Source organism: Panthera leo, chromosome A2 (assembly GCF_018350215.1).
Source record: "Panthera leo isolate Ple1 chromosome A2, P.leo_Ple1_pat1.1, whole genome shotgun sequence".
NCBI classification, from domain to species: Eukaryota; Metazoa; Chordata; class Mammalia; order Carnivora; family Felidae; genus Panthera; species Panthera leo.
This window is the reverse complement of record NC_056680.1, coordinates 9,067,501-9,085,332: the sequence shown is the minus strand read 5'-3', so window position 1 is coordinate 9,085,332 and position 17,832 is coordinate 9,067,501. Positions and strand designations below refer to the sequence as shown.

The 17,832-nt window shown below is 60.4% G+C and overlaps 3 protein-coding genes and 1 long non-coding RNA gene across 6 annotated transcripts in view; 3 read left to right on the top strand and 1 right to left on the bottom strand.

Moving 5' to 3' along the window:
- Positions 1–430: 430 nt before the first annotated feature.
- Positions 431–4,946, top strand: KLF1 (Kruppel like factor 1). The gene is made up of 4 exons (XM_042927443.1): positions 431–479; positions 1,190–1,396; positions 2,181–3,048; positions 4,263–4,946. The coding sequence occupies exons 2-4, from the start codon at positions 1,310–1,312 to the stop codon at positions 4,436–4,438; spliced, it is 1,131 nt and encodes a 376-aa protein (XP_042783377.1). The 5' UTR covers positions 431–479; positions 1,190–1,309; the 3' UTR covers positions 4,439–4,946.
- A 695-nt stretch (positions 4,947–5,641) lies between these two features.
- On the top strand, positions 5,642–8,192 carry DNASE2 (deoxyribonuclease 2, lysosomal). Its single transcript, XM_042928558.1, is given in 7 exon segments — positions 5,642–5,943; positions 6,070–6,247; positions 6,337–6,415; positions 6,764–6,928; positions 7,018–7,215; positions 7,621–7,961; positions 7,964–8,192. Coding segments are annotated over 7 exon segments (1,152 nt in total). The 5' UTR covers positions 5,642–5,848; the 3' UTR covers positions 8,060–8,192.
- A 153-nt stretch (positions 8,193–8,345) lies between these two features.
- The window catches only part of MAST1 (microtubule associated serine/threonine kinase 1), a 23,292-nt gene continuing 13,805 nt past the window's right edge, over positions 8,346–17,832 (bottom strand). For 2 of the 3 annotated variants that reach the window (XM_042928555.1, XM_042928557.1), the window contains 14 exons: positions 15,437–15,575; positions 15,185–15,317; positions 14,883–15,048; positions 14,680–14,781; positions 14,406–14,528; positions 13,829–13,938; positions 13,030–13,208; positions 12,695–12,945; positions 12,156–12,362; positions 11,711–11,940; positions 11,264–11,386; positions 11,009–11,145; positions 9,879–10,066; positions 8,346–9,775 (listed from right to left, as the gene is read on the bottom strand). In XM_042928555.1, the coding sequence (XP_042784489.1) occupies positions 8,517–9,775; positions 9,879–10,066; positions 11,009–11,145; positions 11,264–11,386; positions 11,711–11,940; positions 12,156–12,362; positions 12,695–12,945; positions 13,030–13,208; positions 13,829–13,938; positions 14,406–14,528; positions 14,680–14,781; positions 14,883–15,048; positions 15,185–15,317; positions 15,437–15,575 (3,347 nt within the window). In that variant the 3' untranslated portion in view covers positions 8,346–8,516. The remainder of the gene's footprint in view (positions 9,776–9,878; positions 10,067–11,008; positions 11,146–11,263; positions 11,387–11,710; positions 11,941–12,155; positions 12,363–12,694; positions 12,946–13,029; positions 13,209–13,828; positions 13,939–14,405; positions 14,529–14,679; positions 14,782–14,882; positions 15,049–15,184; positions 15,318–15,436; positions 15,576–17,832) is intronic. The other variant, XM_042928556.1, reaches the window with a different exon arrangement.
- Positions 13,215–17,832, top strand: part of LOC122214018 — a 6,210-nt gene continuing 1,592 nt past the window's right edge. The window contains exons 1-2 of the long non-coding RNA XR_006199720.1: positions 13,215–13,396; positions 14,254–14,439. This is a non-coding gene — a long non-coding RNA (uncharacterized LOC122214018). The remainder of the gene's footprint in view (positions 13,397–14,253; positions 14,440–17,832) is intronic.

Genomic DNA, 17,832 nt, shown 5'->3' with positions numbered 1-17,832 from the left:
CCAAGGATATCTGTGTGTCCGTTCGGTTGTGGCAAAATCACGTCAATGCGATTGTGTGTTGTCGCGGTGTGTGAGTGCGTCAGCACCCGTCCGCGTGATTACGAATTCTGTGTCTAAGAGATTGTGTGACTACAACGTTGTGTAGCCAGTGTGGTGTATAGCTGTGGTTTGTGCCTGGGAATTGTGTGTCCGTGCGACGCACACACACACACACACACTTACACATGCCACGGGACTAGACGGTCCGTGTGACGGAGGAACCAGGAATTTGTGTCACTGTGGAATTGCACATTGTGTGTGCATATGATTGTCAGCTGCGTGTCTGTGACGCGTGTCTGTATCATCCACCCAGCCTCCCAGGACGCAACACCGGAGGTCCCTGCCGCACAACCTTGGATTCCTCCCCCACGTGGGGCAGGAACCAAACGTCAGCCAGGCCCAGAGCAGGGGGGTGGCTGTGAGGGCCTCCTGTAGTTCAGGTACTTGAGTGTCCCGTTTCACGCAGGAGGGGAGGTCATCTCCCCTGCCCCATCGCATCAGAGCAACGGTGGCTGCGGTGGCCCCGGCCTTCACACACCCTACGCTGTGCGGCACCACGGTGGGGGCGGGGGAGGGCACGGTAGACAGCGGCAGCTGTTTGTCAGGGGGTCCTCCTGGCACCGGGCTCGACCCTGGAAACTCACAATCCAGGCAATTTCAAACCAACCTAACCTGAAGCCCCAGCCCCCAACCCTCCTGCCCGTCGGGAACAGAGTTTGGCTCTTCTGGGCCCCCACCTGATAACAGCGTCCAACATCTGGGCCGTCTGATAATGCTCCGCTTGGCAAGGACTTCGTGCCAAATCCCGCCATCAGCAAGGTTACTGCTGTTTAGTGGGGAGGGGGAGAGCTACAAGGCCGTGGTCAGGGGGAAGGGGGTCTTGAAGCCCCTTCCCAGGATCCCCATTCTGTCTGTTATCCCCTCCTACAGGAAGGTAACTAAAAACAGACGCCCAAGTCTCTCTTTTTGTGGGGACTCGGTGCCTCACTTTACCCGACACCTGAACCCTCAACCTCAGAACCCCCAGCCCCTGAACACCTGACTTGGCTTTGGATACAGGGTCAGTCCTTAAGGCCCAGCCCCTAAGAAGGCTGAGATGAGGTCTGTTCCCCAGAAACGGTGACCCCCCGCCTTGCCTGCCTCTTATCAGGGACTGTAGCCAATCAGCTGAGGGCAGAGAAGAGCCCTCCAAGGGGCCATTGGTGTCTCAGAGCCCACGAGGCCACGGAGGGAGAGGAGGCCTGAGGCCCAGGGTGGGCACCAGCTGGCCATGGCCGCAGCTGAGACCGCCTTGCCCTCCATCAGCACGCTGACCACCCTGGGCCCCTTCCCGGACACACAGGAAGACTTTCTCAAGGTGGGGCCAGGCGGGGTGTAGGTGGGCTGGCTGGGGTCCTGGGCTGTGGCTAGAGCTTGTGGGGGGGGGGGGGTCTAGTCTGCATCTTGCTCTGAACCTTACCCAAGGCTGGGGGTCCTCAGTCCAGGCCAAGGGTCTGAACCTTGTCTAAGAACCTATGTCCGTCATATAAAACTGAGGCTTGTAGGGGCACCTGAATGGTTCAGTCCGTAGAGCATGCAACTCTTGATCTCAGGTGGGTTCAAGCCCCACATTGGGTGTAGAGCTTACTTAAGGCACAAAAAACCTGAGGCTTGGAGCTGAAAACTGCAGGGGTCCACAGTGAGCCCACCCCAGATATGGGGGGGGGGGGCAGCAAATGCATATAGGGAACATCCAAGTATTAATCTTGGGAATTAATTCCTGCGGGGGGGAGGGTGGACAGGGAAGGAGAGGGAGAGTGGGGAGGGTGGAACCGAGGCAAGGCCCCCCCTCCACCCCCAGCCTTCCATTCTTGTCTCTTCCACCCCTTCCCCCAAGCCTGAGTGTGGCTCCAGATAATGTCGGTCTTATCTTGGGTCTCCAGCCCCATCGACCTCTGTCCCTGGACTTGGGGGGGGGGGGGACGCTAGAGCGAGTCTGCCCTGTAAGGGAGGGGGACAGACTGACATGACAGACAAGCAAACGAGACCCCTTTCCAGAGCCTCTGGCCAGTCTACCCCCACTAGGGCGTCGGGCCCCGTCCATCTCTGGGCAGGGTACCCTGATGTCCACCGAGCCTCACGCTACCGGCTCCCCTCCCCAGTGGTGGCGCTCTGAGGAGGTGCAGGACTTGGGTCCGGGTCCCCCTGATCCCACCGGGCTGCCCCTCCACGTGAGGCCGGAGTCGCAGGACGCGCCCAGGGAGGACGAAGACGACGAGAGGGACTCGGCTACCTCCTGGGATCTGGATCTCCTTCTCACCAATTTCCCGTGCCCGGAGCCGGGCGGCGCGCCCCAAACCTGCGCTTTGGCGCCGGGCGAGTGCCCCGCGGCGCAATTCCCGCTGCCGCCCCCGCAGCTGCCGCCGCAGCCGCAGCCGCAGCCGCCGCCACCCGAGACTCTTGGCTCGTATGTGGGCGGCTCGGGGCTGGTGGCTGGGTTCTTGGGTCCCGAGGAGCACCCGGGCTGGGCACGCCCGGCCCCCAGAGCCCCGGGCCCCGACGCCTTCGTGGGCTCCTCCCTGGGCCCGGTTCCCGAGCCCAAGGCACTGTCGCTGCAGCCGGTGTACCCGGGGCCAGGCGCGAGCTCCTCCGGCAGCTACTTCTCGAGGACCGGGCTTTCGGTGCCCACGGCGCCAGGCGCCCCCTACGGGCTGCTGTCCGGGTACCCAGCGCTGTACCCGGTCCCGCAGTACCAAGGGCACTTCCAGCTCTTCCGCGGGCTCCCAGCGCCTGCTCCCGGCCCCACCGCACCCCCCTCTTTCCTGAGTTGTCTGGGACCCGGGACGGCGGGTGCGGGACTCCGGGGGACCGCAGGAGACCCAGGGGGGATCGCGGAGGCCGCGCCATCCAAACGCAGCCGGCGATCGTGGGCGCGCAAGAGGCAGGCGGCGCACACATGCACTCACCCGGGCTGTGGCAAGAGTTACACCAAGAGCTCACACCTGAAGGCTCATCTGCGCACGCACACAGGTGAGGGAGCGGGCGCGGGGCTGGAGGATGAGCCTCGGGAGCAGAGAATGGCTTGGGGAGCTAGAAAACCCGAGCAAGTGGCGAGGCTAAAAGCGGAGCAAGGGGCAGGGCAGAGCAAGCTGGGAGCCGGCCTGGGACCTCAGGAGCCGGACAGGCAGCGGTGCGGGAGGCGGGCGGGGGCACAGAGACAACCAGGAAAACCTGAGGACCGTTTCAAGGAACTGATGACAGGTAAGACCTGGGCAGAGGACCGGCTAAGACGCAGAAAACCTGCCTAGAGGAGGGACTGCGGGGAGGTGACAAGCTTGGAATGCCAGCGGCGAGGTCAAAGACATCGGGTTCAGGTCTGGGGCAAGCGAAGAACGGAGTTAGGAGCCGGGACTACGAAAGGCCGGTTGCTCGGCACGAAGGCGGAGCCAGACCGTGGGGGCGTGGCTGGCACTCAGGGGCCGAGGCAGGGCCAGAGTCAGCTTCCGGTGCCTAGATGCAGAGGCCGACCCAGGAGGATAGAGACAATAGCTGGGAAAGAGGAGGGTGGGCACAGGAGGAGAAGCCAGGTCCAAGGATCCTAAAACGGGGGCAGGCCTGTGGAACAGAGGCTGCGGGGAGGAGAAAGGGAGTGGCCTCGGTTTAAGAGTCCGCGCAGAGGGTAGGGCCAACTGTACATTCCTGGGCGGGGACTCAGAGAGAGGAGCCAGGAGGAGCCTAGGGAGAGAATAACCCTCCTGCACAGGGCCTGGATTTCAAGACTCAAGGGCCAAGGCCAGGGGTAGAACTGGGCCAACAGCTGGAAGTTCCCCTGGCACAAGGTGGGGCTGGAACATAGGGAGCAGGGCCAAAGGACGAAGGCGAGGATGGCTTTAGGACTCAGGGGCATGGTAACATGACGCAGGAAACGAGGCCAGAGAGGTAGGGGACACGACTTGGGTCCAGGAAGCGAAAATGGGTTTGGCGCCAACTGCAGGTACAGAGGAAGGGTCGGGGTCACAGAGGCTGAACCTGGGTGCAGAATCAGGGCCGTCCCCTGGGAGTGAGAAGGGCCCTCCCCTGAGAGGGAGAGCCTCCTTACATCTTGCGCCCTAAGGCGCCTCACTTGCCTCACCCTAGTACCGGGCCAAGGCTGAGCAAAGGAGTGGGGCCAAATGCAGAGGCAGACCCGGGGGCGGGGGCGGGGGGGCAGTAGTGCTCACGGCTTCCTCGCCCCAACCCCCCAGGAGAGAAGCCCTACGCCTGCACGTGGGACGGCTGTGGCTGGAGGTTCGCGCGCTCAGACGAACTGACCCGCCACTACCGGAAGCACACCGGACAGCGCCCCTTCCGGTGCCAGCTCTGCCCGCGCGCTTTTTCGCGCTCCGACCACCTGGCCTTGCACATGAAGCGTCATCTTTGAGCCCTGACCCAACACTTGGACCTTCCTGGGGATTGGGGATGGAACAAGAGCAGATCCACGCAGGGTGGTTTTCCCTCGGATGGACCCTCTCCCGGATTCGCAGTCCCACAGATCCACCCAAAGATCAAGGACTGGCCCATAGACAGACCCGTGGGAGCCTCCAGCCAAAACTCCCACACGTCCTCCGCCACAGGGAGCCACACAGAGACATCCAGTGGTCACACAAACACAACGAGACAACCCTCCAAATAAATGGGCTCGGTTGGACACTCAGACACTTCGGACAGAGAGACAGACCCTCAGAGAGCTGGACCCTCAGACCAGTTTACAAGACGCCCTGGGCAGTGGGAGTTGGGGGTTGTGGGGTGAGGCTTCCCAGAGACCCTGGGCCTAGCAGGGGACTTCACATCATGACTAATAAAGCTCTGCATAGTGCCTGGATCTGCTGTGAATGGTTATGGGTCCTGTACCAATGCCCTTCCCAGATAAAGGTTCAGCGTTGGCCTGACTTTGTGGGTTTTGGGTGCTGGAAGACGGGAGGAAGCTGTATCCTCAGGGGTGACATTGGGGGCCGTACACACCTTCACACCCTCATCTCCTAAACTTCAGCGATCCTTCTTGGCACTGTAGGCTTTGCCGCCCCTCACCACCACACCCCAAGATCAGGCTACATCGCCTTTATCTCCTCCCTTGAGCCCCAGTTATATTCACTGGGACCGTCTCCCGCTGTTTAAGAGCCCCTCGGCCCGGTCCCGGAGTCTCAGCACCCTTCACCCAGACATGATCCAATGTAATTCTTTGACTAGCTCAGGGGACCCCGGGAGAACATGTGGAATGAAAAGAGAGAGGATCAGGAGCACAAGCGCCCCTTAAAAGAGCAAAGGTCACAAGAGTTGGACCTCAGATTGTAAAGCAAGAGAGGAAAAAATCCAAATTTGCGGCTAACCCAGGAGCCGGGGAAGGAATGGGGTCCTGGCGGAAGAGTGTGGTTTGAGACTAGCCCGAGGAGAAAGAGACGGAGGCGGGGCCTAGCGGAGGGATGTGAGCCATGATTGGCCAGGAGAAGAGTCGGAGGCGGGACTCGGGAAACCACCTGGCCACCGGGGGCGTGGCCTGAGCCGAGGCAGCAGGGGTAGCGTATCTCGGGTTGAGTGCGCCGGAAGCGGGAAGCGGCCAGGGGCGCCTGAGGGGAGTGACCTTCAGAAAGGAAGCACCGCCCCCGGAGCGCCCCTAATTGACTTTCAAATCTCTGCTTCTCATTTAGTGGGCGGAGTCTCCATCCTCCTGAGGTCCTGGCTGGAGTTCCCAGGCTGTTTGGGGAAGTGAAATTTGCCTAGGGACCGGCCCGGCCCAGCTCGTGACCTGGTGCCCCGTGGTCCCAACGCAGATTCCTCGACCCAAGCAATCGCCATGACCACGCTGACCTCGCTGCTTTTGGCCGCGCTGCTGTGGGTCCCTGTAAGGACCCTGACCTGCTACGGGGACTCGGGGCAGCCTGTGGACTGGTACGAGTGCGCAGGCGCCGACCCTCTCCCGGGGTTGGCCTGGGGGTTGCTGCACACCTGGGTGAATGAAGCCTGGAGTTTCCTCTCTTTTCCTCCCTCCATTACTGTCCATTCCTCAACTTCAAGGTTCGTCGTCTACAAGCTGCCGGCCGAGAGCGGGCCCGGGGATGCGGCGCAGAGCGGTCTGCGATACAAGTACATGGATAAGGACTCCGGGGGCTGGCGCGATGGCGCGGGGCCCATCAACAGTTCGGCGGGGGCCGTGGGCCGCAGCCTCCTGCCGCTGTACCGGAACACCAGCCAGGTGAAGGGGCTCCTGGGCTGGACCTGGGATGGGACTCCAGGGCCCGGACTGGGGGAGAAACTTCACGTTGCCCCGTCCATCTCCCCCAGCTCGCCTTCTTGCTATACAACGACCAGCCACCTAACTCCAGTAGGGCTCGGGAATTTTCCAGTCGGGGACACACGAAGGGTGAGGCCCGGATTGGGGCTGGGGAAGAGCTCTGGTTTTCCCATGCATTTTCCCCAACCCCTAACCTAACCCCTAACCCCTGATCTAACCGGGGGGGGGGGGGGGTGCGCTCTGTCAGACTCTGGACCTTTGCTTCCTCATTTTATATTAACATGGTCTTTCTTTTTGACTATGAGAATTGACAGCTGCGGAAAGTGAGCTAGCTCAGCAGTGATCTCCACACTGCCCACACCTTCTCCAGGCCCCCCCCCCCCAAAAAAAAAAAACAAAACTGAGGCTGCTCCTGGTGGTACATGTGTTTGTTGGGATGCCTTAAACAGTCCTCCTGAACCCTATCTTCTGGTTTAGGTGTGCTGCTCCTGGACCAAGAAGGGGGCTTCTGGCTGGTCCACAGCGTTCCTCGCTTCCCTCCACCTGCCTTCTCTGCTGCATACAGCTGGCCTCCCAACGCCCAACTCTATGGGCAGACCCTGCTTTGTGTGTCTTTTCCCCTCACCGAATTCTCGAAGATTGGTGAGTGTGGACAGGGAGGCAAAGTGAATCCCTGATTCCCAGGCCAGAATGTGGAATAGTCCCTCATTTTCTCCACCTTTGCCCTCCAGGCAGACAGCTGACCTACACCTACCCCCTAGTGTACGACCACAAGCTAGATGAGGCCTTCGCTCAGCAAGTCCCCAGCCTGGAGAAGGTGGTCAATGGCCAGCATGTTCTCCGAGGCCCCTGGAACAGCAGTGCAACACTCACATCCAAGGCAGGGGACACCTTCCAGAGCTTTGCCAAATTTGGAAAATTTGGAGATGGTGAGTCCAGAGATGGAGGGTTGCCAAACTCTTTTTCTGCAGAGGGGCTGTCTAGCGTGTCCATGGCTGAGGGCAAGTCAGGAATAGGGACTAGGACTCTTTGGGAGCCACAATCAAATGTTGGTAGACAACCAACAGACCTGGTTCACATATTGGTGTCTGGCTATGTGGTGTGTGATTTAACCAGAGCCTCAGTTTAACCCATATGAGAAATGGGGATACTGATAAAAGGATTGTTACAAATGAAGCAATGCACATAAAGCATTTGGTAAGGGCTATAACTTTTAATGTTATAATTCCCTGGGTTTCCAGGAATCGACAACTGAGGAAACTGAGCTCAGAGAGGGGAGATTGGCCCTAGCAATGACCCTGACCCTGTCCATGCCCTTTTTCCGTCCTCCACAGACCTGTACTCTGGCTGGTTGGCAGAAGCCCTTGGCAGTAACCTGCAGGTCCAATTCTGGCAAAACTCTCATGGCATCCTACCCTCCAACTGCTCCAGGGCCCAGCATGTGCTGGATGTGACTCAGATAGCTTTCCCTGGGCCAGCTGGGCCAACCTTCAGTGCCACAGAAGACCACTCCAAGTGGTGTGTAACCCCAGAGGGGCCCTGGGCCTGTGTGGGTGACATGAATCGGAACATCAGAGAGGAGCACCGGGGTGGGGGCACGCTGTGTGCCCGGCTGCCGGCCCTCTGGAAGGCCTTCCAGCCTCTGGTGAAGGCCTGGAAGCCCTGCAGAGAGAACAGAACCTTCTTTCCAGGAAGCCCAGTAGAGCATGTAAGAGCGAAGGCTCAGGAGCCAGTTGGGACCTGAGTCTGAACCCCAGTTCAATGCCTTCCTAACTGTGTGACCTTAATTATGTGCCTTAACCTTTGACTCAGTCTACTCATCTGCAAACTGAGAGTCACAATACCTGACTCAGGACTGTCGAGAAATAAAAAGAGATTGGCGGATGGGGCTGTTAACTTTTTTTTGTCTTCCAGTGGACGCTGGGACTCCAAACCACCCTGCAGCCCTTCTCTCCCTGAAGGTCGGGGGGCAGCTGGCACATAAGTGAGACCCGAAGTGGGACCACAAGGACGGGTCCACCCAAGACTCGCCTCTCCTCTTTTTGGTAACCAGGCCTGGAATTCCGTCCCTCAAGACGCACACAGGCAAGGGGGCTAAAACCCGATGTCTTGCCCCGCCAGGGGAGGTGGGGTGAGCCCCAGAAAGCTCACACAGCACAGACACACTTTATTTATATGTGTACATATGTATACAGGTGGCTGTACAGAGCAGAGCCAGCGGCCCCCTGGGCTACGGGCCCGGAGGCGTGGGGCAGGGCGCACCTTTTTTGGTCAGGCCTGCTGGGGGTATAGCGTCAGCAGGGCACCGGGAGGTCAGCCCCGCCTCAGGCTTGGTGGCTGGGGCCGAGAGGGAAGCGGGTGGAGCTGGGGGCCCTGCACCGCTGGACCCATTCTTTGTGGAGGCTAGGGAGGGGGCCTGGGGATCTGGGGAGAGTTTGGGGGAGGTGGGCTTGGAGCGAGGCCCGCTCAGCGTGGTCCGCTCCTCCACCACCTCCAGCACCCAGCACTCCCGACCCCGGGGGACCTCAGGTGCCGGAGGTGCCAGGGACGTGGATTCCTGCAACCCCTTGGAGTCTGCACCAGGAGGCTGGGGCGTCCCGGCCTTGGCCCCGGGACGCACAGGCTCTACGACAATTGGCACCGGGGGTGTGCCCGCCTCACCCGAACTGCTGCGCCTGCCGGTCTCATGTTCCTGCACCGGGCTCAGCGCGGCCTTTGCCACAGCCCTGGCCACCCCACCCGCTCCATCCTCTGTCTGCACGCTCTGGTGCCGTGTGCCGCTGGCATCCCGCTCCAGGGTCCGGCCCCCGGGAGTTGTCGCGCGGGGTGGGGTGCAGGCCTCGGCACCCCCGGGGGACTCCTTCTCCTTACTGGACGCCGGCGGCCTCGGGGCGCCCTCGGGCAGCAGCGGGTCCGCGCCCAAGCTCAGGGGCGACTCCTGGCGGCCCAGGCGACGAACGGCGACCTGCCGGGGTGCGCCAGGACCCTCGACGGGGGGCGTCTCGCCGTCAGATTCAGCGAGGCTATGTAGCGCCAGCTCGCCGTGAAAGTCCTTGCGGAAATCCGGGTGGCCGACCTCTAGGCTGTGTTTGCGCAGTGCGCCCTTCTTGTCCGCGCCCAGCGAGGCTCCCAGCTTCTCCGCCGACTGCACGCGTTTGAGGAGAGGCGAGCGCGGGGGCTCTGCACTCTTGGGGCGCGGGCGCACCACCGGCGGCGACGAGTGCAGCTTCGCAGGGAAGCTCTGCGTCGTGTGCGAGCTGCCCACCGTGTGGCCTGGCAGCGGCGGCGGCGACGCCTGTGTCGGGGACGGCGTGTGCGCCAGCGGCGACAGCGGGATGTTGCCGGCCGACTTGCAGCGCGCAGAGCGGTACTGGCGGTGCAGTTTCGGCGACAGGCCGTGCAGCGTGCTGGGTCGGATGTGGTGCGACGCCGACGACGCCGGCGAGTTGGGCGTGCTCGAGGCCGGCGAGCTGCTCTGGGAGGAGGCGCCTGCGGACGGGCGAGAGGGGCTGGAGCGCGCGGAGGGCACCGCCAGGGCACAGCCCCGCCACCCTTCGCCGCCTGGCCCGCCGCGCGCAGGCGCAGAGCGTACCTAGGTAGGCGGAGTCGGGCGTGGAGCGGTAGCTGTGGGTAGGCGAGCGTGCAGGCAGCCCGTGCGTGGGCGAGCCCGGGAGGCTGTCGCTGGACGAGAGCGACCGATTCAGCGACGACAGCGAGCGGCTAGTGTGCAGCAGGTTTGACTGCTTTGTGATCTTGCGGAAGAGGGAGCTGCGCTTCTTGCTGGGGGACAAAGAGGGGGCCACCTACCCTTCACCAAATTCCGGGACTCCAGGCTTCTCCCGGCTTCTCCCACTTCTGGGCCGCACGACCGCCCACCCTTCCTGGCCCCTCCCTTCCCTGCTGCAACCCACCTATCAGAACCAAAAGAACTTTCCTGGCCGCTGGTCCCATTAGGCTCCTCCCGCCTCAGGCTCCACCCATTCCTTCCTGGACGCCCCCACCCCAAGCTAGGAAAACACTCCTCAAGACCAACTTTAAAAAAAACAACAAACAAAAAAAAAACCCAACTTTTTTCTGGCCCGCCCACCTCTCTAGCTCCTCTGTCTCCAGCTACAGTCCACCTGACAGGGGCTGGGAGAAATTCTCCTGACCCAATTTTGTTTAGCTCCTCACTCGAATCCCCCCTCAACGACACATCCAGGACAAACTCACTGATCGAAACACGACATTCTCCCGGCCCCGCCCACCTCTCCTAGCTCCTCCTACCTAGAAAGGAAGAAATTACCTCCATTGGCCCAGTCTTGCCTAGCGTCCTCATTTCACCTAGAAATCCCTTCTTCCAGCCCTCCCAGCCGTCTAAATACATCCAACAGGTCAGGACCGTCCCCTAGATGGTCTCCTCTTTAGTTGACAAGTGCTGGCGCTGCCCACCTTCCAAGGTTTTCTTCCCAACCTAGAAACCTGGCACAGCTTCCTTCCCTGGCTTCTGCCACTTGCCCAGCTCTTCTTTCTCTGTCCTCTTGTTTTTGCTGCATGGCCTCGACCGGCCACTTTTCCTGGCCACTTCCCTGCTCAGGTCCCCACCACCTCCCACCTTAGCCCCGCCCACTGCACACACACACACACACACACACACACACACGCGCGCACACGCACGCGCGCGCCGCGGGTTTCCTCAGCCCGCTGTTTAGAGCCCTGCCCAAGGCATTTGGCCCCACTCACCTCTCCTGGCCCTCCTTGGCAGAGGGCCGCTTGTTCCTCCTAGCCATTTTGGCTTTGTAGCTGCTGCGCCGGGCAGGGCCAATGCGAATGGAGGTATTTTCGAAGGGTGTTGTAGTCACTGCTACCTTATTGCCACTCTGGGGGTTAGAAAGGGGGAAGTGCTCTGCTGGAGGCTGCTCCAGAAGCTCCAGTTCCCCAAGATCTCTTCACCCTTCCCCCACCCTCCGGGCAGGGTGCTCCCTCCCTTGCACTCACCTTAAGGATCAGCTCGACGACCTCAGGATGCACCATGCCGTGCACAGGCTCTCCGTTCACGTGGGTGATGAGGTCACCAGCACAAAGCCCTGCTTCCTGGGCTGGGCCCCCCTCTTCCACGTGCTGGGGACAGGACACCCCGTAGGGGTAGGGTCACAGGATTGGTAACAAAGAAAGCTCCCTGAGCTTCTTGCACCAGGCACCTAGCTCTGCGTGCGCAACAATCCTCGTCACACCTTGTGAAATAGTAATTATCCTTCCCGATTTACAAATGAAGAAACTGAGGCTCAGAAAGGGGAGGGAGAGTACTGGTCACAGAGGAGTCTTACCAGGCTACCCATTTCTACAGTTTGAGCAGTCTCTCATCCCCCCGGGGGGGGGGGGGGGACTTCTCTCCACCCACCCACCCCTCATCTTGGGACATAGACTCCAAGCACGAGCGCTCACCCAGACAATGTGATGAACACTGTAGACATCTGAGTCACCCATGTAGACGCGAATGGCACGCAGCGTGAAGCCGTACTTCTTGCCAGAGCGTTGGATGGTGATGGGGGAGCGGAGCCCACTGACAGCCGGTGAGTAGTCCCGGCTGGGTGAGGAGTCCCGTGAGGATGGGTTGGAGGAGAGAGATCGTGGGGACATGGGGCTGGCCAGGGGTGAGCTTCCATGGGGGTCCACTGCAGACACAGAGCCAAGGTCAGAGATTGGGGCCGACTCAAGACACATCTCTCCCTGTATCTGCTCCTCCTTCCTCCCAAGTCAAAGTCCCGGGGTTCTCATTGGTCCATCCCAGAGCCAATCATTGTGGACAGGGAAAATACAGTGTTTCCATCGGCCTCTCCTGGCACAAATGGAGACAGCCCCTCCCCTGCTATGTGGAACCCAAGGTCACCTGCAGGAATCATGACGGACAAAGCAGTGGCCGAAGCTGACTTGATGACTTTGCCCCCAGTTCGAGAAGGCCTCTTCTCCACTGCGGGGTCTCCTGACAGCTGCTGGTGCCGCGCCCGGCGCAGAACCAGGTCATTGGTGGCCCTAGGGCCTGATGAGTCCCCATCCTTCGAGGGTGGGCAGAGGTCACCTGGGCGTGGGCGGTCAGCTGCAACAGAACAAGTGGGTTAGGGGCCAGTCCGAGGCCACGGACTTCTGCGAGCTGTTCCCTCTGCCTGGAATGCTCTTCCCCTTCTCTCTCTTACTTGTGAGTTTCATGAAAGCAGGTGACATACCCATTTAGCACAGCTCCTGATACACAGAAGCGCTCAAATACATTTGTGGACTGAGAATGGAACACGAGGTGTTCCCCATGTTGATGAGAATCCCAGGCTGGAGTGTGAAGAGTGGGTGAGATCTTGTATAAACAGCACCACGCTCACTGAATGCTCAATATACGGTCACTGGGGAACTGGGGAAGGCGGCGAAGGGGACACTCACTGGCCTCGGGGTCCCCAGCGCTGGGGGTGCCGTCCCCATGAACCGCCTCTTTGGCGGCTCGCGCATCCAGCGAGCCTGGGGGATCGGAGCTGGGCCGGGGAGGCCTGCGCATCCGGGCCTCATCCTCGTCCTCTTGAGGGGCGCTGAAGCGGCTGGGCTCTAACAATGCAGAGAAACGGCGGCGCGCGCCCAGCGGGGGACTGGCCTCCCCTTCTAGGAAGCTGGCCTCAGAAGCCGAGAAACGCTTGCTGCTGCAAGGGGTGGGGGTGGGGGGGTGTCAGAGGAGACACGCCCCTTTGGGCCCCGTCCCCAAACCCATTCCGGTCCCTGCTCACATCTCCGGGGAGCCCCCTCTCCAGGTCTTCTCGCGCAGGGTCAGGCCTCCCAGGCCCTCCCGCTTGCCGGCCGCCTTGTCCTCTGGGCCCTTAGCGCTGGGCTCCCGCTTGCCGGGCCCCGCTGCCGCCACGGGGGTCTTGGGCTCGTGCTGCGACAGTTGCTCCATACTGCTATACACCTGGAAGGGCAGACGCTGGGTGGTGGGAGGCAGGTCCGGCCCGGCCCCAGGTCCCGCCTTCGCTCTCGGGCCAATGCGCTTCCCGCTGCCGGACGCCCAAACTACGCTGCACCTGCCCACGGCCGGGCTCCGCCCAGTTCTGGGAAGTACCCCGGCCACCTACAACTCAATTCAGGCCCCGCTCCACGGTTAGGCCCTGACCCGCCCGTGCCCTCAAGAATCTGTTCTTGCCCCACCTTCCTAGGCTTCCCACAATTATGTCTAGTCTCGTCCAGGCGAGGCCTGCACCCCCTTCCGCTCTTTCCCCAGGCGAGATCTTGCCCAGCCTTGCCCCCGCCCCCACTGCGCATCCTCCCAGGCCCCAGGTCCTGACCCCGCCCCATTCAGAACTAGCCCAGCCCCACCGCGGGCTTCCTTTCTACAACTGTCCGGGTTCCCGTTAGATTCCACTGGAGGCCACGGGGGCAGTCCCAAGACCCCCATGCTGCCGCCCCCGAAAGCCTTATCGCTCCCGGATCTCTTACCCCCTCAGTGGCTTCCCCGGCTCGAGACCTGGGTCCCCACCACCATTGGCCCCGGCCCCCCGGGTCTCACCCACCCCTAGCCCAGCCTCGGCCCACCTTGCTGAAGCGCGGCGAGCAAGAGGAGAACTGGCGTATTTCCACGGGCTCCTCTTCTGTGGTGTCGTCCTCATCATAGGAATTCACGTGATGATACCTGTCTGAGCGGGCTGAGGATTGGGGGGTGGGCCATAACCGCAGGCAAGGGTCCACTCCTCAGATCAGACACAACCCCCACACCCCGCCGGAACAGGCCTGCAGGCCTCTGCCCCACTCCCCGGTCGGACTCGGGCCCCTCCCCCAAGCTGGGGCCCAGCCCCACTCGCAGAGGCTCCAGAGAAGCCACACCTCCAGATCCCACCTTCAACCCCGGGCCCTACCTCATCCTGGGTCCTAGCACCGCCCACTGGACAGGGCCAACGTGAGAACTCCTCCCACTCCAGAACCCATCCCTACCCCGGCCTCTTTTCTTACCCTCTTCTCAGGCTGAGCCCCACCTCTACGCCAGGCCAAGCCTCCCAGCAATGCACACCCCCACCACAACCTCAGCCCTCTCGTCTGGGAGGTCCTCCAGCCGGCTGGGGTCCCCGCCCGGGCGCTCTCACCTCACCGGATCCCGCCCCCTGTCCCTGCTCACTGTCGAAGTAGCTGGTGTCATCCTCGGACTCCAGGTGCGGGATGAACTCGGCCTTCTGCCTCAGCAGTCCTGTCCAGTCCAGGTCTCGAAAGAAACTGTGCTGCTTCACCTCAAAGGCACCACCTGGGGAGGGAGCAGGTGGAGTGGGGAGGGGAGGCGGTCCCGGAGGGGCTGAAGGCCAGCCCAGCAGACAGCCCCAGACCGCGGCCCTGGGAGTCCTGCTCTCTGACAGCGGCCCCCCGCCCTCAGTTTCTCTGAAAAGCAGACCCCTCACCTGCCCCAAGCCGGACCAAGGGGTTGGTCTGCAGGAGACTGGATATCAGGAGCTGTGCATCCGAGGGCAGGGCCTCGTCCCCCTCTGGCCACAGGATGTCATCTGCAGAAAAGGCGGGCCTGGGGGTCACTTTTTGGAGTCTACGAGGCCTTGGGGTGGCCCATGACCCCGCGCCCCCACCTGCCCACCACGGAGGCACGCACCGCTGATGACCTGTCCGAAGAGTTCTTCGGGCGTGTCTCCAAAGAAGGGTACGCAGCCCACCAGGAACTCATAGAGAATGATGCCCATGGCCCACCAGTCCACCGGCTTGCCGTAGCCCTGGCGCAGGATGACCTCGGGTGCGATGTACTCTGGGGTCCCACACACCTGGGGGCAGGCCGTCAGCCTGCGCCCTGGCCGCAGGAGGGGCCTCGAGGGAGAGCCGAGCCCCCCACCAGGCCCTGGGCCCCGCGGTTCTGCCGGGTCACTCCACCCACGGTGACCCCCATGCCCGCACACACACCTGTTTGTCCAGGAACTCCCGGGCGTCCTTCTCAATGTGGCCTTCATACAGGTTGGTGGTGAGGCTCATAAGCCCCATCTTGGAGAGGCCAAAATCTGTGAGCTTGATGTGCCCCATAGAGGTGATGAGTAGGCTGCAATGGGTGGGGGGAGGGGAGGGTCTCAGAAGTGAGGCCCAGGTCCACTCCTGGCCCTCCCATGCCGCGGCTTCCCGATCAGCAGGGAGGCAGTGATGGGAAGGGCCAAGGCTCACTTGTCAGGCTTGAGGTCGCGGTGAACGATGCCGTAGTTGTGCAAATACTCCAGAGCCAGCACCGTCTCGGCAAAGTACATGCGCGCCATCTCCACAGGCAGCGCCCCGATGTTCTTCAGCAGGGTGGCGCAGTCCCCCCCTGTGGGGGAAGGAGTTGGCCCGTGTGAAGAGCGAGGCACCCTCAGCCTAGAGCTGAGCCCTCAACACGCACCGTAACATCGAGTCCTCACCTCACATGGCTCCCATTTCACAGCTAAGGAAGACTGAGGCTCAGAGAGGGGCCTCCCTCTCCCCGGATCACATGGGGAGTGCCCTCTACCAGGCTTCTCTCCTCCTCTTAGCCATCCTCCAAAGTTAATATGATCAGCTGATTTCACAGGGGAGGGGACTGAAACTCAGAGAGAGGTTGGGTCGCGCAAGGAGTCGATGCTGGAGGATAGATCTGGCCAGTACAAAAGCCTGACTTGTTTTTTCCCCTAAGATTTTAAGTAATTTCCACACCCAACATGGATGGGGCTCGAACTCATGACTCCAAGATCAAAGGTCACATACTCTTCCAACTGAGCCAGCCAGGCACCCCAAGCCTGCCTGCTTATTGACTGAATCTGGAAGCATATGGCTCTTGATCTCCTGGAGTCTGAATCTTGATGGTCTGGGGCCTTAAAATGTAGATTCCTGGCCCCCACCCGATTGACTGTAAACAGCATTCGTGTTTTGGTCTCCTAAGATCCGTTCCTCCTTCCTGTTACAAAGGCTGGGGTTTCTTCCAGGCGCAGCAGCCAGACCAGCATGTAACCCAAGTTGCTTCAGTGAGTCAGTCCCCGACTGACTTTCCCTTCTATTTTCACAAAGATTGCTGATCTCATAGAATGTAAACTGGGATCGGCTGGATAGCAACTCTGCTACATCAGAGCCTGTCTAGAGGGAAGTCTACACATGGAAGGACAGGGTCAAGAGACGAAGAGATGCCTGATGACATAGTTTGAGCACCCAGATACAGCCATTCCTGAAGGTGGCATGATTTTTTTTTAATCACAAGTCAACAACTTCCTTCCTTCCTTCCTTCCTTCCTTCCTTCCTTCCTTCCTTCCAGCTTGAGCCAGGTTTAGCTGGGTGTCAGAAACTGACAAATCAGACTCCCTGAGGGTGGGGCCCAGGAATCTGCATTTGGCCACAACCTCAGGGAATCCTGACACACACTGATGCTGAGAACCAAGTGGAATGACTTCCAAATGAGACTTCGGGGCCGGGCCACACTCAGGGGGCGCAGGACCTTAAACTTGTGCGGTCACCTCCATCTTGGTCTCCTTGCCTCTGCCCTCACTGCAGCAGCTGAATGGATATTTTAAAACATAAATCAGATCACATCCACTCTGTTTAAGACCTCACGGCCAATGTCTGCTGCACCTGGAATGAAATCCAATGCCATTCGGGGCTCTGCAAGGCCCTGCATGCCCAGCCCCGTCACCTGCCGATCTCCCCCGCCCCGCCCCGCCCCGCCCGTCTCCCCGTGGCTTTGCTCACTTGGCTCCAGCTTCCCTGGCCTCCTCACCGCTCCTCCAAATCCAGACACCTTCTCACTTAAGAGCCTTTGTGCTCGGGTTTCCTCTTCCAGGCCCCTGCCTCTTTGAGCCTCATGGTCCCTGATGGCATCCTCGCTATATGAAATCACCTGGCCTCCTCTGTCTTGTTTTGCTTGTTTATTGCCTGTCTGCACAGACCAGAATGTAACCTCCATGGGGGGAGAGGTGCCTGTCTGGGTCCCAACTGCCACCAGCGCCTAGTGCGGCCTGTGGCATGAGGAAAACGAAGAGGGGACATCTGTTGGGTGAACGGATGGTGGACTGAGGCTTGGGGGCAGCATAGAGACCCTGCGTGTCCTAATAGCCACAGGATGTGTGTTTCGGGCAATGGATGAATTAATAATTGGGTGAATATAAGCATGGATGGGTGGATAAGCAGGTGAAAAAATACACTGGTGGCTGGATGGACCGAGAGTAAACAGATGGGTGGATACATGGATGGATAAATTGTGGAAGAACAGAAGGAGAGAGCCAGGTAGGATAAGGGGGCTGCTAGAATGCAGTTGTGGATGGATCGATAAAAATATGGACAGCAAATGGGTGGATGGACGATGAAATAGGTGCATAAATATTGGTGGATAAATGAGTGTCGGATAATGGTGGGTGAATAAGTGGATGGGTGAATGAATGGCTCGATGTATAAAAAGACGGATGCATGAAAATAGATGTGCAAGGCAAAGAGGGAACCCCAGTATAAACTGGGGACTTCAGTTAATAATCACGTATCCACGTTGGTTCAATTGTAACAAATGCGCCACAGGAAGACAACGGGTAAATCGTAGAGGAAACTGGGAGGAAAGGGGGTTATCTGGG